At 40.2% G+C, this 27,047-nt stretch overlaps 1 protein-coding gene across 1 annotated transcript in view; it reads right to left on the bottom strand.

Moving 5' to 3' along the window:
- Positions 1 to 27,047, bottom strand: part of GRIP1 (glutamate receptor interacting protein 1) — a 412,883-nt gene that overhangs the window by 172,633 nt on the left and 213,203 nt on the right. The window contains exon 2 of the mRNA XM_040490428.1: positions 24,620 to 24,700. Coding sequence (XP_040346362.1) covers positions 24,620 to 24,700 — 81 coding nt within the window. The remainder of the gene's footprint in view (positions 1 to 24,619; positions 24,701 to 27,047) is intronic.

Raw genomic sequence — 27,047 nt, 5'->3', positions numbered from 1 at the left:
CCATTTCAATTGGATGCAAATCCTTGCAGGTGGGGAACTGGACATAGGCATTTTTTTTTTAAAGCTCCCAGGTGATTCTAACATGTATTCGAGATTAAGAGACACTGATTTAGGGTTCGGTGCATGAGGAAAATTGGTAGAAAACAGACTGGGAAGCAAACAAAGGAAGTGTTCAGATTTACGTTCTAGGAAAGGTAAGCCTGTTATTTACTGTGAAGCAGTAGACTTGGAAATGATGGCATGAAGCACCGGGGAAAAAGTCACTAGATTTGAGTCAAGGAGAACCACTAGAAGCCACCTCAGTGATACATTAATTAAGTTAGGCTTTGCTGTGTCAACAAAGTGAAAAATGAGTAATTGCTCGACCACAACAGAGACTCATATATGCCAGTCTAAGGTGGGTGTTCCTGATCCTTAGTCAGCTCCTCTCCACGTGATGGTTCAGGGATCTCCGCTCTTTTCAATTTTATGACTCTGTCATCTTCTAGGGCTCTGGTTTCCAAACTGCACACTAAGGTGCCTCAAGGTTCCCTAGTGAACTCACAGGAGCACCATGGACTATTGTAAATTTCTGAGGAGCATAGAGCCATACTTGACATCTTTCAGACACAACACTATGTACCAGCTGCCAGCAGTGTTGCTCAACATTCGCTCATATTATATCGCTTTTGTTGATGTCCTATCTTTCCAAAGTTAGGTTTTGGGTTTTAGAAAAAGGGAGTTCCACGTGAAAATCAATGTGGAACAGGAAATGAGGCTGCCACTCTTTAATTTGATTTGGAAGTTTGAGAAGCTGTGCGATGCCCAGTAACCACACACGTACCACTACTAAGTATTCTTTCTGATTCTTCCAGTTTATACGTATTGTTTTTCAAATGTCTATTAAGTGGTTAGGATGCAATATGTACTATACCATTTGGACGTCACTACCTAATAAATGGAACTATTGATATTTCATTTCACCTAGAGCCGCTATGAAAAAATTACCGAGGCACTAAGGGCTGTCAACGGAGAAAGTTTAGAAACTCTTGCCCTAGGACTCTATCTTGTCTTCATTCACTCGGTTGAAGGGGCAAAAGGGCTTTCTTAAGAGCCAAAATGGCCTACTTCTGTTCATAGTCCAGTGGCAAGAACTTGTTTCATGTCCGCACCTAAGTATCAGGGAGGCTAAGAATTGGAGTGTAGACAGATGCCAAAACAATACAGGTGGGGTGGGTTTTTAGAAACAGGTAGGAAACACCTGAGAGACTGAAATCCATCCGTAGCTGTATGGATGGCACGGGCTCCAGATATATTGAGGAAGAACTGCCCTGAGTGGGAGACAAATCAGTGTGTGGGGAGCAAGGATCTGTGAGGAACAAGAGGACCTCAAGGATTCCAACTTTTTTGGTGGGATATTGATGTCTGTCCGTAAGAAGGGGAATCTGGAAAATGAGACAAAGTTTGTGTTGTTGTGCCTCATCGGAGAGGGGGTAGTCACATGATATAATGCCACAGAGAGAGAAGTAAAATGTGATTGAAATATCAGGGAAACACCTAGTGTTAGTATAGTTTTCATTATACCTTAAGCAAAGCGGGTAGTCTGTAAGACCCCCACCCTATAGCTGTAACATAAAAATAGAAAGGGCATCTTAAAAGCAACCACCATAGGCACATCCAGCAAGATAAGCATTGGCAAACCCCTTTACTTCTTGCAGTTCTATTAGCTACGTTGAATTTTAAAAAGAGATCATAAACAGTGAAATGGAAATACTATTGACGAAAACTCTATGCAACGAGTCATAAATTTCCAAATGCTAATGACAGAGACAGTGTTTTTCCTCCTCTGTATGTCCAGTGCTTAGAATGGTGCCTGGCACATTAGTAGGTACTTCCTGGTAACTGCTGAATGAATGAATAAATGAATGAATGAATGAATCCCCCAATCCCAACAGAGGGATGATGACCCGGCAATGAGCACTGGCTTGTAGCAAACAGAATTATTGCTGGATAGTGCAGAAGCAAAATGAGAAAGGAGCAGAATTCGAACAGGAGTAGACAGGGTTATTTCCCTAAGCTTACATGGTTGATCATCATCATCATCATCATTTATTTATTTATTTATTTATTTATTTATTTATTTATTTAACCATTTCTTTAATAAGGTGGATTGAGGCCCACACCATAATACCACAGCTATATCTATGTATTGCTTCTGAAGAGGATATTATTGCTCACACTACAGTTTTATCTATATATTACTTTTAGTGGTGCCACTTGGAAGTTTATCCCCCTCAGGAAATAAGCAGATGCTTTTTCCAATACTCATTTCAAGTTTCCTCCTAACAACCCCTGGTTCAGCAAAGCTGCTGGGATCAAAGCTGGGTTTCTGTGATGAATGGCTGCATTTTCAGTCTCGGTTCCTGCCACCCAGACTTGCAGAGAAAGGTCTTCTGGCACTTTCCACCTCTGTGTGGTGACATGAAGGATGTACCAGAATTTCTTTCATCCCCTGGGAATCTGAGCATAAGTTAGATTAGTGACAGGGATGTACGGCACATAAATATTACCCAACACAAATATTCATGTGAAACAAAATTATGATTGGTATTTATCTTACACAGTGATGGGGACAGCTGGATTAATATCTGTATGTTTCTTAGAGCACCTCAAGAGAAAGAGAATATATAAATATGTAGTACCGAATATAAAAATCTGAGCCCCCTGAAATTATGTGATGAATAGATCAGGATTTAAAAATAGATAGAGCTGAGATGTGGATTCTGGTGTAACTGATTCAGATGCCACATGTCTCCTAAAGCATCAAGAAAAAAATATCCTTGATTTTAAAATATGGCAGAACTAGAATTCTTTCAGTTCCCCACTTCTTCAAAATCAATCGTTTGTCAAAATGTGTTATTAAGTTTCCCAGCGTTGCAACTTATTAACAAATTATTGAATTTTTCTGGGTCTTAGCTTCCTTATCTCTAAAATAGGGGTAATAAGAGTACTTACCCTTAGGGTGTTGTGAAAATTGTGATAAAATTCTTATAAGGAATTTATGATATTACTTTATTATAGAAACTGGCACAAATATAGTATGTCACACATGACCTAATATACATTATATTAATAATAATTATTATATTTAATATAGTACCTGCCACATATTTAGTGTTCAATACATATGTTAGTCATAGTATTACTATTATTATTGTTGTTATTAGTAGGATATAAAAAAATTCCAGGTATGCAGATTACCAATCTTCTACTGTATTTTGATTGTCATGAATAGAAGACAAGATAATTAGCAGTGGTATTTAACCATTTGTTAAGTCATATATTCCTTTGAGAATCTAATGAAATCCATGGGCCTCCTCCCCAGAAAAGTTTTGCTTAGGGCACCTGAGTGGCTCAGTCAGTTGAAAGTCCAACTTTGGCTCAGGTCACGATCTCACGGTTTGAGAGCTCAAGCCCCACATCAGGCTTGCTGCTGTCAGCCTACCAGCGAAAAGCCTGCTTCAAATCCTCTGTCCCTGTCTCTCTCTGCCCCTCCGTGCCTCAAAAATGAATAAACACTAAAAAAAAAAAAAAAAGAAAGAAAAAAACTGGTATACAATTTTAGGGGAATTCATGGGCACATCACTCTGGACCACATTCCTGTACTCAAGAGACCATGAGGATCTTAAGTTGCATCATGTTTGAGCCATAGGAAAATCACAGAATATCTGCTAGGCTGATATTTCACAATCTGTGCACATATCAGGGAGGGGTCATGAAATAGCACATAATGCCCAAACCTATCATTCATATGTTCCTTTGTGGTCATTTAATAATTGAAATGAAACCATATGCAAAATACCAAAAACAGGAAGTGACTCACCTCAGTGAAACTTCCTCTCTTCCTGAGCAGGCTGGCCTATGTGGTAGACATTTATATCTGAGAATCCATAAGGACCAGCAAGAGGGACTGTGCAGAAGATGCGGTAAATGCCCTTCTCTTAAGAGCTCCTGGCAGTTTTTCTTTGGGAAAAACTCTCCATCTGTGACTTTTTACTTGTAGGCGGTTGTCATCACATTTTCAAAGTTGTTGACACAGTGGAAAACTGGATTCTACATGTTAAACGACTGGCGCAGCTAATTTTGAAATTACCTTGATTTTCACTGGTTTCCTAGAGAAGTTAACTGCATTCTTGTAGCTACTTGTGGGCCACTTTGGTTCAAAAATATTTTTGAGTATCCACTATTGCCAGATTGTGCTGGCATTTCAACGACCAATAATCACCGCCTTCACCTTCCTGCAGCTCACATTCTACATGTCTAAGGGGTGAATGTCTACACTAATTATTTCAATTAAGTGTTTTTGGTCCACAGAATGGCCTGGGAGCCGGAGCAATAACAGTTCAACGTGTGCTCCTAGGAAAGCTTCCTGCAGGTTACAGATGTGTAGTTGGAGGTTGAAGTTCATCCTGCAGGTGATTTTCTTGTGATATTACTATCATTTCCATCTTATAGTTGGAGATATAGAGGTACCAAAAATTGCTTAGCAGATTAATAAGGTATGGCTGGGTTTTTGCGTGTCTTTCTAGACGTCCTTTTGACCAGTGTTTTATGTTGCATAGCTGTTTAGATATAAAAAGCCAGAGCTACTGTGTAGGATTGGCTTAGAGTGACCAGTTGGCCTGGTCTGGGAGTCTAGCTGAACAAAAGGTATGAGAGATAGGTCTTGTCCAGCTGAGGGGTGACAAGAAAGAAGCATTCTGGGAAGGAAGGACATCTGAGACAGACAGATATCAGGCGAGGCTGCACAGGCAGCTAGCGAGAGCTAGTCATAAATGGGTTAGGTAGCTTAGTCAATGCCCAGGATGGGGATGCTAAACGCTGCTTAGGCACTGTAGCTGCTTCAAAGACAACTGGGGTCTCATTCAGTGTGAAATGGAAATGGACGGATGATAAAACTTTGACAAGAAATTAGACTTCTTAAATTTAATCAGGGCAAAGTGGGACTTAGAGCTACGCTTGCGTGGCCTCCTCCTTCCATGGATACCTCCGTACCCACGAGTCCGGCACAAGCTAGACAACCTGACTGCATAGCGAAATTAAAATACGAAAATATTTCTGACACCTTCTAAGATTATCCATCCTTTTAAAGCAGCTAATACTTTTCAAAATGTTCTCATATCCATGATCTCATTTAACCTTTAGTACAACTCTGTGAAGAGGATAGGATTTTATAGATTTTATAGATTAGGAAACGGAAATTTGAAAATTAGTTTGTTATGCAGAACTTTGTATCTGTTTTCGGTACACGACAATTGCCTCCTCATATAACTGCATGCTAGAAATGCTCAGACTCATCATAAAGTAATTGATAAACGATGGATACAAGAAGGTAATGAAATACTGCTGAGAAAAGGGCTGAAAAATAAGGCCATCCTGAGGCAGACACCAAGCCACCAGAATAACAGCAGGCCAGTGAATCAGTCCCTCTCATTTTGTTACAGATGTCATAGGCACTTATTTGGCTTTCTTTGGTTTTATAAGACTTGATCCATTTCAAATAAAGGACCAGATGGAAAACTAATAGTGCACTCACTGCAGATAACCAAGAAGCAAGGCATCAAGGGAGCCCCGTAGACTCTCCATGGAGAAGCTAGGAAGCAGGGCTGCAGTGAATTTGAGTTTTACTGGAACCCTCTTGAGACCTCACTGCAATTCAGAACACAAGGAGGCTGTGCTGCCCACATCAAGGACAGCTCCCACATCCTACCTTTGGCTTCCTCCACTCTGACAAGGACAACAGACTGCTCTCCTAGCCCCCCTCCTGGTCCAACTCTTTCTTCTGCCCCACGTGGGAAACAACTATATTCTTGTCCCAAGGGAAAAGGCTTCCCGTTAGGGTGAGCAGCAGGGAATGAACAGACAAACCAGAGTCATTACTGTTTCTTCTCTGTTCAGTCCTTTATACTAGTACCTCAATCACCGTAGGGAACACAACCTCACCCAACTGTCTTATAGCTTCACTCCGAATATGAAATGTTTTGGTCCTGTCTATCCCTCCCACTCTCCCTCCCTCCATCCTTCCATTGCATATTTATTGACAATTTGCTAAATGCTAGGCACCTTGCCTTCTAGCAATAAACAAGACAGACTTGGTCCCTGCCCTCAAAGAATTTATATTCTAGTAAGAAATTCAGACCCTACACAACGAAAAATCATAACCAGTATGATTAGGAATAATTAGCAAGACAAAGGGGAAGGGTTCTCGTCCGGGGCTAATTAGGAAACAACTGCTTGAAACATATCTGCAGTTGGTTCCTTGAGTTCCCATGGTTGCATGGTTGTGTAAAATTTGAAAAGGATAGTTTTGGATTCTTTTCCTTACAGTTGTCTCCCCTCGAACTGCACGAGCTTCAGGTGCCAAAAAACCTAGGTCTTCCTAGGATAACACCACCTCACATCCAAATAGCACCTAAAGGGTTGCCTCATAGAGGCGCACACATTTTCTCATTTGATTCTCACGGAAACCTAGGGTCTTAGGGATGAAAACACAGAAGCCTTCCAAGATTAGGTGACTGGCCTAAGGATACCCTATCAGGCAAATCATTTGCTAGAACTTAAAACCAGGTGCTCTAACCTTAAATTCCCTTCTTTCTACTACATCGCTTTGGTTCACTTGTGCTGTCTTGGCTTGACGAGGTGCCAAAGTGACACGTGGCAAAAAAAGTTCCAAATTCTAACAAAAACGCGCTAAGACTATTCTTCTTTTTCTTCTTGAATGTAAGTATGAAACAGTAAAACAAACTGTAGTTCAAAGAGTGTGAAAGTCACTTTCACCTGACAGGTGAAAGAATATTCACTGCTTTGTATTGAGTTAGGGACCTGCCAACTCCTCATCTGGAAGGCCACACCGGTTCCAGAAAATAACAACCTTGTGTTAAAATCCTTGAGAAATATGCCCTGCTGAATATCTAAAGGAAAGGCCTACTCTTTTGGGGTTGTTTTAATTTTTGTTCAACCAGTGATATATACACACACATACGAATGTGTTTTTCTCATGTCTGAAATCTGGATACATATTTCCTAAAAAAATATTACGAGCCTCTGTTTTGCCCCATTGCATACTTTCCTTTAACAGATTCATCATGTGGTCTGAATACAATACCCACCCATGTTATCAAGTATGAACAGAGCAAAGGACAGTTTCTTTTTAAAAGCACAGTGCCCTACCAACGCCTTTAAAATCCATTAAAGAATATCTCACCAAGCCCAGGAGAGCATTACAATAATTGCTTCTCTTACCCAGGTGAAAAAGGACATATCTGTCAACTAAAGAAGTGCAGAAGCAATTAGCGCCTCAACACTCTACTGGGAAATTGCTTAAATTAAGGAAATAACAGGGATGCTTTATGGTTATCGTATTTCTAATATTTAGTTACTAGCATGGCTGGAGAGTGCCTCAATCACTCCCATCCACTCTCCCCATCACAACAGGGTCAAGAGCTAGTGTGTACATGACTCGGGGTGTGTTTGGATGTCTGCATGTATGGCACATATGATACTTCAGTCATTTCATTCTTCAGAGACTCGGTGCAGAAATAGGATTGGTAGATGCACTAATGAAATCAACATGAAAGGCTCTATATGTCTTAGATCAGTAACTTCTCAGGCATAAAACAAAACAAAAAAAAACACACATTTCTGAATTATGTGCTACCACAGTGGAACTGCCTTATCTTTTCTCTTCCAAAGCTGGGCTACCACGCGGGACGTTCACATTTAACAAGCCTTCTATACAAAGAACAGAGGCATGTGACTGGGCTGGGGAGTGAATCAGACAAGTTGAAACCCTTGTTTGTCAGCAGCAAGATCTAGAGAGAACCTGGAAATCCAATCTGTCATCTTTCTCTCTTCTGGGAAACACCCAGGAATGTTATACAGCCTTTACTGTGAAGTATAGGTATACAAACCTGTTCGGAGTTTTGAGAGAAGCTGAATATAGGGCCTGAGAGTCTACCAATCTTAGTAAAGGTAAAATATATTTCTTTCTCTTCTCCCTACCCCATTCCTAAATATTGACTGTTGAAGAGGGACCAAAGCCACTCAGAATTCCCAGAGAAAATTATACAGGATGCTCTAGTTCCCATTTGTATACAGGTGAAGACAAGTAAAAATGAAAAAGCTAGCATGTAAAAACAAAAGCAGCAATGAACCCAGGAAGATGCTGGAGGAGACCATGAAGGAGGAGGGCCATTCTTCACCTTGCCTGGTGACTGAATTACATCACAGATGATCTGCAAGTTCAAGACCGACATCCATTTGGTTATCTTCACTATGTGCCTATAATCAACATCGAGCACCTGTCTGAATACTCCTAGTGTGAGAAACTAATCTTCTCAGAAAGCTACCTATGTCTTCTTCAGACAGTTTCAATGAGTGAGTAAACACTACATTTATCAAAGACCTTATAGGGACTAAGCTTAATTTAGTATGCTGTGGCAGACAGATTACAGGGTGGTCCTCTATGATCCCTAACTCCTGATCATTAGCCCTTGTGTTGCTCCTTTTCCTGAATGTGCATGTGACCTACAACTTGTACCTAACCAGTAGAATATCAAAGGTGCCAGCATGTATGCTATTACACGTACGTGATTTTGTACGTAAGACTACTGCCCATCTACCTGGAGGCTTTCGTACCCTTATGAGCTTTGAGGAAGCAGACAGCCATGTTGGGGCTGAAGGTGGCCTTTGGCTGATAGCCAGCAAGAAACTGAAGCCTTGAATGGAATTCAGCCAACACCCTGAGTGAGTTTGGAAGCAGATCCTTCCCCAGTCGAGTCCCATATGAGACTGCAGCCCTGGCTGACACCTCGATTGCAGCTTTATGAGAAGACCAAAGAAGCTGTACCTAGATTATCGACCCACATAAAAAATTTAAAATGTTTATTTATTCTTCAGAGAGAGAGAGAGAGAGAGAGAGAGAGAGAGAGAAGAAGAGGCAGAGAGAGAGAGGGAGACAGAGAATCCCAAGCAGGCTCCACACTATTAGCACAGAGCTTGATGCAGGGCTCAGTCTCACAAACCATGTAACCTGAGCTGAAACCAAGTGTCAGACACCTAACTGACTGAGCCACCCAGGAGCCCCACTGACCCACAGAAAATTTTAAGCTGCTAAGTCTGTGGTAATACTGTTACCTAGCAATAAAAAACCAATATAGATGCTCTCTATGCATTAACTTTGTTAGTCTTCATTACTCTCCCATTTCATACAATGGGAAAACTGATACATAAGCATGACACTTAAATAACCTGGCAACATCCACATAGCAGTAGGTGGCAGGGCTGGAACTTAAAAGGACAGGTGAACTCCAGAGCCTGTGTTCCTAACCAGCAATGTATATTGCTTTTCTAAACTTACGCTCTACCTTAAGTTGCTTCCAAATCTGATTTCCTGTAACTTACCCTCATAGAAGAGGTCAAAACTCCAAATGCAGGTGCTAACTAGATGCAATAAATGAATGAAACAGGCTGTGGCAACCTGGGTGGGAGGGTGTGGTGTGGGCATGAAATACACTGAAGAGCAACAGTCATTGCCTCATGGTATTTGCTGGCTGAAGAAATGCGTCTATAGGCTTCCCTGAGCCAACGGGGTGATGCTGGTTGGTGATCTCCAACATAGGAGCTCCAGTTATGCCTCTGAGATCATGAAGAACACATTGACCCCTTTTCTACAGGAATAAAATATTTGAAACCAGTGATCATTTTTGTTTCATATCTTCGATTTTCTCCTACTTATATGAATGGTGACAACCTCACATTTTTGTTATTCTCTTTTGCTGATGGTCTCCTTGACACATGTATAAATACTTAGAAGGTTCTTGACTCTGCAGTGTCAACTGTCAGAGATCCCTCCTTCTCTTCTCCATCTGCAGGGTTGGGTCTGGTGTACCTACCCAGATATAGTTCTGCAGGTAGCTGTAATCCACACAGTGCTTGTCATTACAGTACTTACAACAATTACCCAGGTTATTACATATTCTAGCATAAGAGTCAAGTGATACATAAGTATATGGAGCAAAGCCTGAGTGAGGGTGCCTTCTATTCCTCCTTTCATCTCAAAGGAGACCACTGTCAACACTTATGTCGAAACTTCCATTCTCGGGGCGCCTGGGTGGCGCAGTCGGTTAAGCGTCCGACTTCAGCCAGGTCACGATCTCACGGTTCGTGAGTTCAAGCCCCACGTCAGTCTCTAGGCTGATGGCTCAGAGCCTGGAGCCTGTTTCCAATTCTGTGTCTCCCTCCCTCTCTGCCCCTCCCCCATTCATGCTCTGTCTCTCTCTGTCCCAAAAATAAATAAACGTTGAAAAAAAAAATTAAAAAAAAAAAAAAAGAAACTTCCATTCTCTTTTCAGACACTAACATTTAACCTAAACTGGAATAATCAACACCATAACTTTCTGTTTTCAACATAACACTATATCTTGGAGATCTTTTCATGATATGGCCTATAGGTCTACTTCATATTTTTAGCAGTTTTGTAATTTTTCTTAGAATGGCTATGCCCTAATTTGTTTGACCATTCTTTAATTGATAGGTATTTTAGGTTGTTTCCAATATTTCACTATAAGCAATGCTTCAGTGAACATCTCTGTACATACTGATTTGCTATTCATTATTTCCAGTCCTGCCCATTTTCAACCACACATCACCTGTCCACTCATCGCTGACTGAAGGGAGTCTCAGTTCCCACTTTTCAACAGTGAGGCATCAGAATTGGGAGAGGTCCCTTACTATCCCCAGAGTCACCCTCCTCCAATGCTAATGATTCTCTATCTCAAAGGCAGTGAGTGATAGTGACAGTGGTTGTTGGGAGGCCACTGACATTTTTTCAAAGCATTTCTTTATAGAATTGGGATAATTCTCAAAAGTTACCACATCTTATAGGTACGCAACTTTATGGTTACATATTTGTGCACAAGGATGAGGATTGCTGTAGGATATATTCCCAGAAATGGTGGGAAAAGTGGATATATATTTTTAATTTTTTAAATGTTTATTAATTTTGAAAGAAAGAGCACAAGTAGGGGGCGGGCAGAGAGAGAAGGAGAGACAGAATCCCAAAAGGGCTCTGTACTGTCAATGTGGAGCCTGACAGGGCTTGATCCCATGAACTGTGAGGTCATGATCTGAGCCAAAATGAAGAGCTGGACACTTAACTGACTGAGCCACCCAGGCACCCCAGATATATTTTTAAACATTTTGATTGATGCTACCAATGTGTCTTCTAAGAAATTTATATTCCTACCAACAATATATAATTCTATTTTCCTGTATCCTGTTGGAACTGTATATAACTTAAGTATTTGCCATTTCCTTTCTTTTTTTTGTTTTTGTAAACTCCTAATATCTTTTCCCTTTGTTTTTTTGCTCCTGAGAGCAGAAGAGGGGTTCTTGCCACCAGAATTACTACCACCTTCATGTGGGCTTCTAGAAAGAATAGTTCTTGGATATGCTTTTTTGTAATATGGACAATTTTATCATGTGAGAACTATAGGAGGTGTTACGGACAAACTAGAAGAATTTTTCCAAGTTCTCCAGGCCAGAACAAGAACATGGGGAAGGAGTCTACTGCTGGTAGAAGCTGGTCTAATGTTACTTTTGGCATGGTGAAATGCTGAGCTACTCAATTCCAATGATGCATCTCCAGCGGCTTCTAGAATGGTCTTAAACCAAAAAAGATTGAATTTAAAATTAATGTACGAGAAAACTTACGCCAAAGGTGGGTGAAGTGATATTAAAACAATTCCTTAGCTTTTAAAAATATATTCTAAGCAGCTTCATAGAGTCAGATATATTACCTCCCCCAGAATTGAGAGAATGTGCCGATGTGATAATGACATGAAGATAAAAATCAAAGATATGCTAAAAAGACTAGGAATGAGTGAGCGTCTCAATTCCTACACTGAAGAGCTCTGGAAATCATAGACGTCTAGGATTAAGGGATGTCCTAGCAAAATTTTAGAAAGGGTTACTACACCACTGAAAAGTGAGGCATACAAATCAACATATATACATAAAAATAATATAATGTAGGGGCACCTGGGTGGCTCAGTCGGTTGGGTGTCCGACTTCGGCTCAGGTCATGGTCTCACAGTCCATGAGTTCGAGCCCTGCATCGGGCTCTGTGCTGACAGCTCAGAGCCTGGAGCCTGCTTCGGATTCTGTGTCTCACTCTCTCTCTCTGACCCTCCCCTGCTCATTCTCTGTCTCTCTCTGTCTCAAAAATAAATAAAAACATTAAAAAATTAAAAAAATATATATATATAATGTAAATACATACTTGAGCCTGTCAGTGGGCTTTGAGAAAGATCTCTCATGATCACCTGTGGACAGAACAGAGTACTGTGAACTCAAAGCCTGTGGTTTTGAAGCTCACTGAACAGGTTACCCAAAGCCTGCAAATCAATATTAATGGGGGAAGGTCAATGTTTCTGGTGGGGTGTTTCAGAGTTCTGTCCGTGGTACTGCTATGCCCCCGAATTTTAACATTGTTAGATGCTTATCAAATTCGTGGTTAATTCACTGCTAAGAAGAGTGGTAAATATATGTGATGAGCAGGAAGAGAGACTATTTGCATCATGTTGCAAAAATGAGCTGAATCATTTGAGAGCTGAGTATGTACCTGAAAGATGAGGGGCCCTGGATTAAGGTAATTTTAAATTCAAATACCCGCTTTGTTGTTGGATAAACTTGGGCAAGTCACTTAAGCCTTTGTGAGCCTTAATTTCTTCCTCTGTAAAATCGAGATAATGAGCTATCTGTTTTGAATAAATAAGACTGGTACATGATAGATGCCCAACAATTGTTAGTACCCTTCCTACGCTCCTCTTCTCAAATCTTACTAGCTGAATGTAATAGAAGTAAATGTACAGACAACTGAATGAAGGGTACAGTGTTGCCCTGCATTACACAGAGTGCTGCTTCTCAAGGGAGAAAGCCTAACTCATAGGGTCAATTTATGAGAACAATTGCAAGTTCAGTATAAACAAACACCACTATTTCATTTAAAAATACAATCTTAATCTACATTAATCCAGTAGAGTATCCAGATCGGGAAGGGAATGATTTTCTTACACTCTGTTCTCTTCAGCTTGAGAAGGTTCAGTTTGGGCCACAAATGGTAAAGGGCATTGACAAACGTGAGAAAGACTACCAGGGTGTGGCAAACAGGTTACAGAAGACAGGGCTGGAGGAACGAACATGCTTTCCCTGGTCAAATAACACCAACTCAAAGGAGAGATGACCAGGTGCGTGAACATACTTGAAAACCTGAGGATGTTTGGGAGAATTAGAAGAGCCAATGGGTAGAGGTACGAGGTGGGAAACTTCAGTTCGTTGGCATAAGGAATACTTCCTAACAAGTAGAGATATAAAAAAGTGGGTCTACCTTTTAAGATAGTAAGTTTCCTGTTTCTATAAATATTGGAGCAGAAATTAGTTTCCTATATTGAAAGAGGAAAAGAGAAAAAAAGGTGTGCGTGTGTGTGTGTGTGTGTGTGTGTGCGCGCGCGCGCACATACAAGTCAGTGTGGTAGGTCTAAGTGTTTATTAGAGAAAGAGCAGTAAGAGTATAATGAGCTGTACTCATCACCGCATCTCATTATTTTGTAATGTTTGATGTATAATGGCGATCAGATCCTAAGGTAAGTGATGCAAGGAGTCTTTCACACAACCCACATGGACTCCACTGAGCTATGAATCCTGCTGGGCAAAACAGTGTGGAGGCAATTTTAATAAAGACACATTTTCTTGAATCTAAGGGGCTCTAATCTCAAATTAGAGATAAGTCTGGAATCCAGAAAAATAATCGCAGAGCAGCTTGAAACAGGATGAGCTAAACTGCCAAAAAGTTTAATAAAAACACTTAATGCTCTGGGTGTTCATCAAAAGAAATGATCGTGGAAGGAAGAAGTTGGAGGAGAGCTCCCCGGGGGAAATGGACTATAAGCTGGCAACAGGGGGTATCAGCATTAGGTGGGTAAGTTCATTTTAGCCTGTTTTGATTTGAGGAGGCAGGGTTTGTAAGAGAGAAGGTTCTGTTTAGTTGGAGATCTACAGGACTGCATGGTAATCCTTGGAAATTGCCCTAGGCAATCCACTCCCCCCAAGCTTTGAAATGACACCTCCTCTCTCTGCCAGCCTATAGCATTCCTTTCCCTTCCTCACTCTCTGTGATGACCTCCCCTCCTCTTCCACTAAGAAAATAGCCATCAGAAGAGGACTCACGCATCCTCTCAGCAGGAAATCGACCATCCTCCTGCCTTTGTGCCCTTGGACTCTGTTGGCCTTGCTTCCTGCTAACACCTCCACTACATGCTGATGGCCTCCCTCTAGCCTCTTCAAAGACTTTGTGTTTGCTTGTATCCCTTCTCCCTCCTGTGTCAATTTCTCCCACTCCACTGGATCAGCCACCTCAGCACACAAAGGCGCGGTTTCCTCTCCCAAAGGTTTTGAAAAAGGAGCCCCTGCACTCCCAGGACCGTATGCTCTCTCCAGCTACTGTCCCATGCTTCTACTCCTCTTGATAGCTTCTTTGGAAAGGCTGAAAGAATTGGCTACATTCTCTGCCTTTGTTAACTTAAGTCCTATTCTCACCTCAACCCACTCAGATCGGCCTTTGGCTCATACTGTTTTATGAAAACCAGTCAGAGTCACTAAAAACTTTCTTCTTGAGGAACCTTACGGTCAATTCTCAGCCATCATCTTACTCATCTTTTCATCAATATTTGGCCCAGTTTGTTTCTTCCCCCTCAGTGACATGGGGTTCTTGGCTTGGATTCCAGGACAGCGTATTTGCCTGGTTCTCCTCTTACCGCGTCTGTTTCTCCATGTCTTCTGTGGAAACTCCCTTCACTACTGACCTCTGAAGGCTGGTGTGCTGTAGCCTCAGGCCTTGGACCCCACCTTAACCTATCTGCACCACCTAAATGCCATCACTCATCCCCAGGAATGTAACTACGACTGCTGACTCTAAAATTTCTGTCTCCACTGGTCTCTCCTCTCCTTTGAGTTCTCTACTCCCCCTCCCGCTGATTTAGTTTTTCCTCAGTGGCTCTCTGTCTCAGTAAATGGCACCGCTGTTTATCCAATGAAGAGCAGAAACCTTTGACTCATCCTAGACACATCTTTTCTTCTCACATTCCCCATCTAATTTCTCAGCGGGTTCTTTGAGGTCTTTCTTCAAAACTTGCCCATTTTCCAATACCTACACCTTCATCATCCTGGCCCAAGTCATCGCCATTTCTTGTCTGACACACTGCAATGACAACTGATCTCCCTGCTTTTGCTCTTGTCTTCTTAAAGTCTATTTTCCATATAGAAGCCAGAGAGATTTTCTAAAGAAAATTATATTGTACCTCAACTGTTCAGCCCCTGCCATGGCTTGCTGTCACACTAAGGATAAGTTCCAAACTCCTACCTTGGCTACAAGCTCTACAGAACCTACTTTTGTCTCTCTCTCTCCAACTTCATTTCTTTCTTTATTTTAAAGAAGATTTTATTTTTAAGTAATCTCTACACCCAATGTGGGGCTCGAATCTACAACCCTGAAATCAAGAGTTTCATGGTCTACCATCTAAGCCAGCCAGGCACCCCTGACCTCATTTCTTACAGTTTCTTTAACTAGCCAAACTAGTTTTGACCTCAGGGCCTTTGCACTTGCTATTTTTTTGGTCTACAGTCTACTTCCTCCAAACCATTATGTGGTTTGCTCCTCATTTTAGGCTCCCTCAAATGTTACTGCCTCCAGGAGGACATCTTTTACTTGCCTTTCAAATGCACGGCCCATATCTTTTTGCCCCCACCACTCTCTACTCCTTATACGAGTTTATTTCACTTTATTGTACTTAGCATTGTGTGACCTTATGTTAGGCAGTTTGTTGAATATATGTCTTTTCCACCAGGAAGCCAACTCCAGGAGGACAGAGGCTTATAGGATATTCCTAGCACCAGCAACAGTAATAGGCACATAGTAGGTGCCCAACAAGTTGTTGAATGATTAAATGTTGAATGACTGTATAAGGGTCCGTTTTGATAAAACTCAAAATAAAGAAATGAGAGATCACTTTAATTATAATGGATTTAGCCAGCAAATAAAAGCTTAGCTGGAGAAAACCAAAAAAGCAATGCAAGTATGCAAGTATGTAAGGGTAAAAAGCATGTGCCAACAGTTTACATCCTATGCAGAAAACAGGAAAGCACCAGAGGTACAATCAAACTCCTAAAAAAAAAGAGATTTGGCAGGTGTTATAAAGTATTTCCCCCCAAAATTATGAAGGAGAAATCTTATAACATCAGTTTAACATCTAATTCAGTAATAGGCTTTAGGAATGTGTAAGAATGTCTAATTTTAAAAGAATTTAAAGTGTGTGTGTGTATGTATATATATATATATGCGTGTGTGTGTGTGTGTGTGTGTGCGTGTGTGTGTATCTATCTATCTATCTATCTATCTATCTATCTATCTATCTATGAGAGAGAGGGAGCACATTGCTTGGAGTCAGTCTTTAAGCATTTAATCTGATAATGGGGGATATATATGTACTGATTTTAGAAACCTCTTTGTGAGGTTATATGCTCTGCTACAGATAAAAGTGATTGCTTCCATTTATTCAGGTTGTTCCAAAGTCTTAAAAGGGAAACATGAAGTTATAGAGTAATGGAGTCGCCAGTTTAAGAACAATTATATTAAAGACTTCTTGGCCAATTTTGATTTTTTCCTTTGAATTGAAAGCCCTGAAAACCACAAGTGTATAGAAGAAATTATAGCACAGCTTGAAGGCACTGCCAGTTTTCTTCCTCAGTTTCTCCTGGCCCTTTGTTACTTAGAGAAATAATGGTATGATCCCCATGACTTCAGCCTTTACTCACTGACCTCCATCTAATGAAGGGTGCCAGTCAGTCACGACTGAGATGGACACCTTACGTTTTCTGGATACTCTGAGCAGAGACTCAGTTGGCCTGCAGAAGTCAAAGTCTTTATAACTCATACTCATCATGGGCTTTCTCCATCACCTTCTCTTTTTTAAAAAAATATTTATTTATTTTGAGAGAGAGAGAGGCAGAGAGAGGGAGAGAAAGAATCCCAAGCAAGCTTTGTGTTGTAGCACAGAGCCCAACGCGGGGCTCAAAACTTACAAACTGTGAGATCATGACCTGAGCCGAAATTGAGAGTCAGATGCTTAACCAACTGAGCCACCCAGGTGTCCCGTCCACCACCTTCTCCTTTTACACACTGCTCAGGACACTGGTTGAACTTGATTTTTATTTAGGCTTTACCCAAGTTCCACTATTTTCCAGACCCTGTGATGCTGGGCAAGTCTTTTTAGCCTTCTAAACTTAAGTTTGCTTGTCTGTTAGAGAGGAATAAATAAAACTTACTTCCCGAAGTAAACTGGGAGGAAGAAAAAAACCAATAATTATCAACATGGTTAGTCTAATACTTGAAGCATAGCATGAAGTGAACGGCAACTCGTATTCTTATAATTATCTATAGTTTCCCTCACTTTATCTTTCTAGATTAGGTTACTCTTATGATCATTTCATTCCTGTCTTTCCCTACACTTTGGATTAATACTGTTCAACCTCATCTTTCTCTTTCAGTATTTCTTCTCACTTTATATAGCAAAAGCCCCAAATGCCTTCCACTCCCATTCAGATGACCTGTTTCTGCACATTGAATCTCCGACTACTTATCAATCTACCAACAAAGTACACAGCACTGGGGTTCTTGGAGTCATTTCTTCTGAGGAGACTCTCATTCCAAGCTGGTGCTTCTCCAAGTATGGTATATGTAAACATTAATGGGTGTATTTGAGAGGACACAGATGCCTTTAAAACCATTTCAGAACTAGACATTTAAAAAATTTATGTTAGAAAAATACCATTAGTATTTCAAGGCACAGATAACAAAGGTTTGGATAAGGCTAAGAAAAAAAATCCATTTAAATTTACTGAAAAGCACATGAATTATAGTACAGGTGGAACACAGATATATAATAAACATCATGAGGGGAACATGGGAGCGGCAGAAATTTGGGAAGCTATTCTAAGTCAGGTAAGCCTGAACCATAAGAAAGGAGTATTGATGGGCCCAACTGCCCTATTCTACAGTAAATTGCGTAAGACGGTTCTTGGCTATTCCTAGCACCAATCAATCAATACAACTTTCACCCAGCCTAAGTCTCTAAAGTCATTTAATTTAAAAACCCTGATTGAAGGTCTCCCTAAGTTGGGAACTGGGAGAATTAATTTTTCTTCGCTGCAAAAGGGGTAGAGGGAAAAGACTTGCTCCTTGCAGTTCCCGCACACATGTCCTTGAGCCTCTTTGTAAAATGTTCTTCAGACCCTGGGAGGCTGTGCTGGCCATCACGGTCATGCGGTCACTCTGTGAGCTTACTGTGTGTACCCAGGGCGTGACATTCACTAAATGCCACCACTCCTATAGCACAGGGGGACTCGGGAAGTATCGAGGCACAGTACTAACTCGCGACAAATGATTTCCCCCTAAATTGCACGCTGGGAGAATTATTATTTAAAAATTGTTTGCTGCATATGTACCACTTCATTATATTTCATCCATGTTTACTAAGGTGTGAGAGGAGTTCAAACGTAATAGACTGCCATTTTTTGAATTGCTAATGAAGGCGGCAGCATTGAGAACACAAATCAGGCTGGCTGGCTTTGCCCAGTGTTATTTGAGAAGTCAGTATGTACAACCAGCCACATGGCCAAGTGGATCGGTTCTCTGGGGGAAATATTTAATGTGTACCTGCCATATTAAGTAATAAGTTCTGCCTTGCACCACTCTATTTATAGACTCTGGCTATTTTCACGTCAGTTTTAGCCTTTTTGCTACAGCAGAACACTTGAACGAATCATTCTCATCTTGCCACTTGTATTGTTAAATTCTGCTCAAACTTTCAGTGTTCCAGAACTGCACAGATATTGTCTGCTCAGACAGAAACACATAAGGCTGGAGGGAGACCTCTGGCCTTTAGAATTCTCTAGCTTCTAGCTGACCTATATTCCATTCATTAGTCTTGGGCAGCAGACGATTTCCTTAGAAATGCCATATTTGGAGCAGCCTCAGGGCTCGCCTGAACAGCATATTCAAGGAGTCAGGAAATATATGGTAAACAGAGATTGTTACACTCGTTTTGTAAAGGAAGCGTATTAGTCACGAGGGAACAGACCGCACAGAGAAAACGTGCCTGCTGATCTCTGCCTGCTCATTCATTCCACAAGTATTGACTGGATACCTACCACTTGCCTAGCGTTGTTAGTTCGATGCAGTGGACACACACTGGTGAACAAGACATATACAGCAACTGCCCTCCAGTCGCTTACGTTTCAGTGAGGGATTGAGAAAGCAGAAAAAACAATAAATGGAGCAGTTAATTTCAGAGAATGGTAGATACAGTACCATGGACAAAACAAAGGTGGGGGGTCTGGACAGGATCTCAGACACATGTGCAGCTCCCAAGACTCTTGACTTTACCACCTTAGCCATTTACCTCTAAAGACGTGATATAGTTCTGCTAATTTCTTAAAAATGCAACAATTAGAATGCTAGTAAACCCTGTTGTTTTGTGTTCTTACTGTGGACTCTGAGGGGCTCTGGTAGGGCACACCCCAGACCTAAGTCCCCTTGTCCTTACCTTGGCCCCGCTGGATGTTTTGAGGACACAGGGACAGCCTGACTGAGTAGCAAAGGTGCTTGTCTTGGTATTTTCCAGCATGGGTCACTAGCTCACTAACGCCAGAGTTTGACTCAGTATCTTTGGGCAGCATTAGTGCACCAGGCTACCATTCCTTTCTTTTTCTTCTTCTTCTTCTTCTTTTTTTTTGACTTTTTATCTTTGAAATAATTTGAAAATTATAGAATAGTTGCAGGACCACTATGAAATACTCCTTCACACACACACACACACACACACACACACACACGCACACACACGCACACACACACACTCACAGATCAATTTTTCTTTTCTGAATCATATGAGAATACACTGGAAATGTAACGGTCCTTTACCTCTCCCCTCCCAGCTTTATTGAGATGTTAATGACAAGTTAAGTGAACAATGTGATGATTTGATATATGGATACGTTGTGCAGCGCCTTTTTTTGTGTGATGCCTCATACGTGCTTGATTCAGCTGACTTTAGTTTACCACCTGTGAGACTTGCCCACTTTTTTGGAGGAACTCAAGGGTGGAACCAAAAGGAAGAAAGGAGAACCAGCCCCAACCAGAGTAAATGCCCTTCATACACCTGAGCAATGTCATAGCTGTAAAATCCTGTGTAAATGTCACACTATATATGCTGTCATAATGAAGATTTTGACCAATGAAGTGTCAAATTGTGTGCTAACAAAGGCAGGGAAATGCTGAACAGAGAGGGCAGAACCTTTAAAATTCTTGTCCTTTCCTTCTTAATTCAAGGTTGACAGCTTCTCCGTGGTGCCAATGTCCCTGTATGATTTACCAGACTGATTTTCCAGTAGGTGTTGACCCTTCCTGGATGTATTCTAAACAGCTTGGGTGTATACGTCTGAGGCTAAAGGACATTTCAGACTCAGCTCCGTGTTTTTACTCCCCCAGCAAACACCCAAACGTGAGAAGCAAGAATGACTGATATAGACTTCATTCCATTATGGCCAAGTTGATAAGTGTCTTTTTTATATTCTAGGAGCAAAAACAGAAATCTTACACAAACTTTTGTAGCTTATCCTGGCTACAGAGTTAAGATCATTTTCCCGGGGCATCAAGTTTGCAAATACAATGGATGTGAAACGCTTGACAGCTTCTTGTATTTGTGAATTGCCCAGGAATCTTTGTGAAGACTAGCATAATAAAAGAAAGCTATCCTACTTGGAAAGAGGAAGCATGTCGAATAAATAACACACTAACTCTAAGCCTTGAGGTCTATAGCAGTATCCTATCTTTTTCCGTCATTCATGTTGGACATACATAATTAAATGCCTCATCTCTAAGTGGGTAAAACCATAAATTATTGCACAATGTGTTAAACTAAGAATCAGTACAGATTTCCTTTAGTAATTTGGACACAACCTTCAAGTGGTAAACTTTACCAGTAATCTGTCAGACTGAGGGGAACAGATCAACAGATTGTTTTTAATAAACAGATGTGTGAGAGAACCTGTTACTTCAAAATATCTTTGTACTTGGAAATCATCTTCTCTTTGATAAAAAAAAATGGGCAGAAATGAGTCTGAAGATATGCCTCCTTAATATTTCTTAATAGACTTAACAGATCTTTCATCTAAATTTAAACTTCAGGGTCGTAGACACTCATGTCATTTTTTTACTGTCATCATTATTAAAATTTTAAAAAGCCTCATGAAAGGCCAAAAAATCTTTTTTGTTCCTACACACTTAGTGTCGTAAGAGAGATGGCTAAAATGACAAGTTTCCAAATAACATGAATAATGCATTTCCCCTTTATCCGAAGCAAGTGTACATTGCTCCTAAAGGATGTTTAATCCGTTCCCTCTTTTTTTGTTGTTGTTTTTTAGAAGAGAAATGGAGGACAAGGAAAGGAATGAAAGGATTTACAGCTAGAACTGTCACTTCATAAAAGATACATATTTGACTTGTGAAGTATAAAATAATTGCTGTAGTAATATTGAGTTTAGACGGGGTGGTGGATCTTAATATGAATAAAAAGCAAATTATATTTCTGTTAACATTCAAGGCTATTTCTTTGGGACAGAATTATTACACATTACTCTTTATTATGCCATGAAAATAGTGGAGCCCATGTTAAGAAATCTCATCTATGTATACGTATATAAATATTTACTCCAGGAAGCCCCAGGTCTACATTTGTAGAATAAGTTTCAAAGAATGGAGCTTTCATAAAAGTTGGATAGAGAAGTTTAAGATGGCTTTCCCTACCTTACACTTTTCCTCCACTACCTCTCACCCCTTCTATCAGAGAAAGTGCTCACGTGAGTGATCATCACCATCACTGGATGGTTGAGAGTGAAGTCTGGGGGTAGATGTGAGGAAAGCCATAGCTCCTTGAAGGTTCCAGTTTCCTTGTGTTTGCTTATAGTGCCCGGGGCAGCAAAATGGCCCTAGGGCTAAGGCTATGTCTGCCCTAAGAGTTACCTTTGCGCTGAGAAGATCCAGGGTCTGCTGGATTAGCCACGCTCTTGTTTAGGCCTCATTTCAGTTCCTTGCTGCATTTTTCTCTAGACACATCTTTCCTTGCTACCGAGGTGGTAAAACACCTTTGAGGAAAGTAAGATTGGCAGGGGAGCACAGGAGGAAGGAACGAAGGCTGTAAACCTGCATTTTGCTTTTATGCTCCGTGTGGTTCAATGGAGTTCATCCAGAGAACATTTCAGGATTTTTCAGCTAAAGCTCCAGCAATGAATAAAGGCCATGCATTTCCCCCTGCCTCTTCCTCTGTGTATCTCTTTCTCATGGGGTAGGGGTAATGGGGTAAAGGTGGTAAACACAGTAGGTGACTGGTTAAGACTTCTGGATGCTGGGTTAGATCTCTCCTTAAGTGACCTCTTGGCCTAAGATCAAGGGAGGATGCCCCCCACAACCTTCCCCCCCCCCCAGAACAAGAATAGGTTCTTGTAAGAAGTAAGACAGAAAAGTCAAGTAAGTACAGGTTCAGAATTCCAAGTATTAGAAGTCAGTCAGCAAACAGTTTCTAAGAAGTTCCTTAATTTTCTCCTTGCGATAATAGTAAGTAATAATCAGCTATTAACCACTTTGGTTTCTTAGCCCTCTGGGTGGTGACGACTTTCTTCTTGGGCTATTCTAAGTAAGAAAATTTTCAGGATCCCCAACCCTTCCGGCTGCTACCTCATTAAAGAACAACAAAAAGGTGTCTGTCCATGTTGAAACGCCAAGAAAATAACCCATGAAGCCTACAAAATAGGTTCGTGATTCTAATTAAATTGATTCCAATTAAATTGATATAAGGAGGGCTAAAGGAAAAAGTTCTGTAATGAAGAATCACTATATGTCATGAGCTAAGGATTATGATGAACGACTTCTTTGTACCTAGAGCGTAACTTAAAAAACTACTTAATGACTTTAGGGAAAAGTTTGACCCTCAAACATGTTATAATTTAGTAACACTAGAGAACCCATGAAAAGAAAACATAATTATAGTCAGTGCTTTTGTTCAATATCACATAAAGGGGAAAGGACACTAGGAAGTCCCTTCACTCTTCCCAAGAGAAGAGTATTGCATACTAGCTAATGTAGACAAGCGAAGAAGGAATTGATGGATAACTGGCATTCTTGAACTTCAAACTTTGGGTACTTCCTTACTGCTGACAAGGAGAAAGCAGAGAACACAGCCCATCGCTGACTACAGTAGTTTTTCTAAAGGTGATCAGCACTAAGAATGATGGGCTTATGGGATGGAATAGAAGAAATCTCCGCACTGGGTGATGCCATCTAATTATAGAAGTCAAATTACTTTAGAATCTTCAAAACACCCAGACAAGGATGTATATAGCATGTTCACAAGATGGCTCTTTATAAGCCATGTACTTTCATAATGAATCTAAGCCTTCACAGCAAGAATAAAAATAACCACATGCCATTCTTATAAAAGTAAATAATAATCATGAACAGGGTTGCTCAGAAACTGGACTCATATTGCTCTCATTCAAATGGAAAAATTCCCCTAGTCACTGACAGATTTGCCAAACCATTCAACTGAAATCCTGGAAAACACTGCTTTCTTTCTCCTGAATTGTTAAACTACTATGCTATGCTCTAAAATCCCATAGCTAAGATTTAGCTGTGCTCAATTCACTTGTCCAAAATATATAAAGGCATTATTTTTATAAATGTCTAAGTGTGTTAATGATTTTAAGCCTTCTTTTAAGTATAGTTACTTCCATAAGAGGTTTTTCACAAATCAACTAGCTTTATAAATTTTGAGTAATATTTTGAATTTTTTTTCCTCTTTTACAACTTTTGTGTCATTCTCAAATTCAAAGCTTCAAAAACATTGAAGTGTTGGGGTAAGGCTTTTAAGATATTTGTCCAAAATGGCTTTTTTTTTTTTAAAAAAACAGGTATCACTTATTGTGTCATAGGGATCCTAATCGCAGCTTCCTAACGAGACAAAGCCCCAGAATTTTACAAGAGTTGCCCAGTGGAAGTAAATCCAGGTTCAAAGAGATAAGAAGAAAGGAGTAATTTGTTATTCAGAATATATATATGTTCGGCCACAGCAATTTTGCACCCTTTGTTCTGCCTTGTATGTCTCAATAAAGAAATAGATGCTGCCGTGAAAGTCACCCCCTGAAAACAGAGAAGAGAGTAAGTAAATGAGTGAGAGCTGACATAACTCCAAGTCATTTTACCAAGGAGTTGCACATCGGATGATTTCTCACAAGTTGGCAAGCTTTTCCAAAGTCTAGTTTTTATGAATATCCTTCGAACAAGTTGGGTGGAATGCAGTCTATACCCTATGAAATATCATTGGTTTTTATTACCAAGTTGGAACTGTTTAGGATCACCAAATAACAGGGTTCAAAAGTAAAACAGCTGAAAAATCCAACAGTCTGGTCTAACCTGGGATGCTCTGTCTCCTCACAGCCAACGCTCCATCAGGCGGCTTTGTCTGGCTGGCGGATTTAGTGTAGGGGCTCTCATCTGCAAAGGTACAATGAAGCGTTTGGTTAATTTCCATCCAGTTTCTAATGCAGTGAAGATTTTTTAATGGACTGCAATCCTTCTGCCAGAGAGAAGTGATATGGTATGGTATGGTATGGTAGAAAGAGTCAGGAGATCGGAGTGTTAACCTTGGCTTAGCTGTGGGGCAAGTCATTTAAAATGCACTGAGCAGGGGGCGCCTGGGTGGCTCGGTCTGTTAAAATGCACTGAGCATTGGTTTTCTCCCCTATAAAAGAGGGAGAGAGATACTTTCTCATCTACCTCTTAGGACTGTCAGGATCAAGCTGTCGTGTACGTGAAGGCATAACATGGTAAGAACTATGCAATACAGCATACAAATTATTTGCCTGTCACCTACATGCATTGATAAATAAGTATCAGTGAATATCAATAAGAGGAAGACAAAGAAGGAATAAAATGGCTCAGTGGGCACTAAGAATAATCAGGTAGAAGAACAAAGGAAATGAAACGAAATGTTATATTTCAGATGACAGGGCATTATAAGCAGATGACAGAGCATTAGTATTGCAGGAAAATAAAGACACACTAAATTAGTGGGTTCCTCTTGGAAGTGCAAAATGGCATCCAGATATATGGAGGGACATGGACATTTAGAGTAAGACCAGAGAAGCTATGCTGAGAACAGGAAAGGAATGATGGTTTGGCAAAAGAGGACGTATATTGCAATGGGCTGATCTGCCCTCTTTTAGAAAGATATAAAAATAACCTGCAGAACCATAAAGAGAACAACTGAAACGACAGAAGGACCAAAGCTCAGCATATCTGTGACAGGCAAGAAGCTAGATGAGCAAAACACTAGGTGACAAGATCATAGAGGTGATGGATCTATGAAATTCTAAGTAAAGTGGTTTTATTTAAATATAGAAAAGGATTTAATCTGGCTTGGAATACAGGAGTAATGAACTAGGATGGCAAATGTTAGGGTTAAAAAAGAAAGGAAGAATTCTTCCTAATTTGCACGGGGCATTTGTATAAAGTAAGAGATGTCTGAGTGACAGTCTTAAACATTTTCAAGAATAAGATATGTATGGCCATAGTGGACATAATGTAAATTAATTATCTAGCATATCGAGTCAAGCTAGATGACCCAAACGGTACTTCCGGCCATACTGTAAAGTTTGTTGTGGGTGTTGTTGTAATAGGAAATCACTAGATGATTCAAAAGAACTGTATTGTACAATGCAAACTATTAAATATAACAAGGAGTTAATTCGGCAAGTAGGCTTTATCATCTGAAAACATTAATTCTCCCAACTAAGTGGTTTGTGTTTCAAAATTGGGGAACTCAGTTCCTTTCTAGGATGTACTTCTGGTTGAAATGATTCATGATTTCTTCATAAAACTAACAAGGCCTTTAGAAGCAATGACAAAAAGCAAAGATTAACACTGTTGTAAGCTGCAATTAACTTAAAAAATGGAAATCACGCTGTTTCATGTTTATATTCCATTTGTCACACAATTCTTTATGTTCTTTCAACCACAGATATAATGTACCAACTTTCAGATACCAATATAATCAACAGCATCATTTTTGCTTATAATATAGTATCCTGGATCTTTGACTCTTCTCGATGCGGATGCAATTTTGAGTATAATCAGAAACCACAAGACAAAATGTAAACATTGCACTACAAAAGTCTCTATTTGCCCCATCATTTCCACTTGAGTATTTGAGTTTTTCTCACAGTATTGATTTAATAACCAGGCAATGTGTTTTATACAGCACCTATTAAAACAAACTTACTATATATGAAAATTTGGATTCTTTATAAAACCAACTAAAAATATATTTCCCTTTATAATCCAAATCTTTGAAACTGTATATGTATGAGTACAGAGCGCTGAATCAAGGAGATATGGATCATAACAACTAGTTTTAGGAATAGCATCTTGGAAGCCTAAAAGCTTTCTTCCGTTTTCAGTTTGTCAAGAGTCCAGCCAATTAAAGTCTTGGGTTGAATCCAGTGTTGGATTTTCTTAAAGGGCAATAAGAGATTTACCCAGGAGACTCTGGGGTTTTTTGCACTCAATGTTCTATTTTAAGGAGCTATTTCTTTAGAAATTTACCACTTTGCACTACAAAAGTAGACAACTTTGGTGAAATTGTTTTCTCATTTATATTTGAAAACAGTTTCCTTGATTTAGAGCTGACACAGTCTAGCTATGCACATCCTAAAAGGTTGAAACCACATTACAGATGGCCACCTGGCCAGTCTCTACATATCCATTCCCCAGTCTCCCGCTCCTTCTCCCAGTATTAAGAGTGTCCTTACTGAGCATAAACAAAAGTAAACAATCATCTAGA

Source organism: Herpailurus yagouaroundi, unplaced genomic scaffold, assembly GCF_014898765.1.
Source record: "Herpailurus yagouaroundi ecotype Mexico unplaced genomic scaffold, PumYag 182, whole genome shotgun sequence".
Lineage (NCBI taxonomy): Eukaryota > Metazoa > Chordata > Mammalia > Carnivora > Felidae > Herpailurus > Herpailurus yagouaroundi.
Note: the sequence above shows the minus strand (reverse complement) of the source record. Positions and strands in the feature narration are given on the sequence as shown.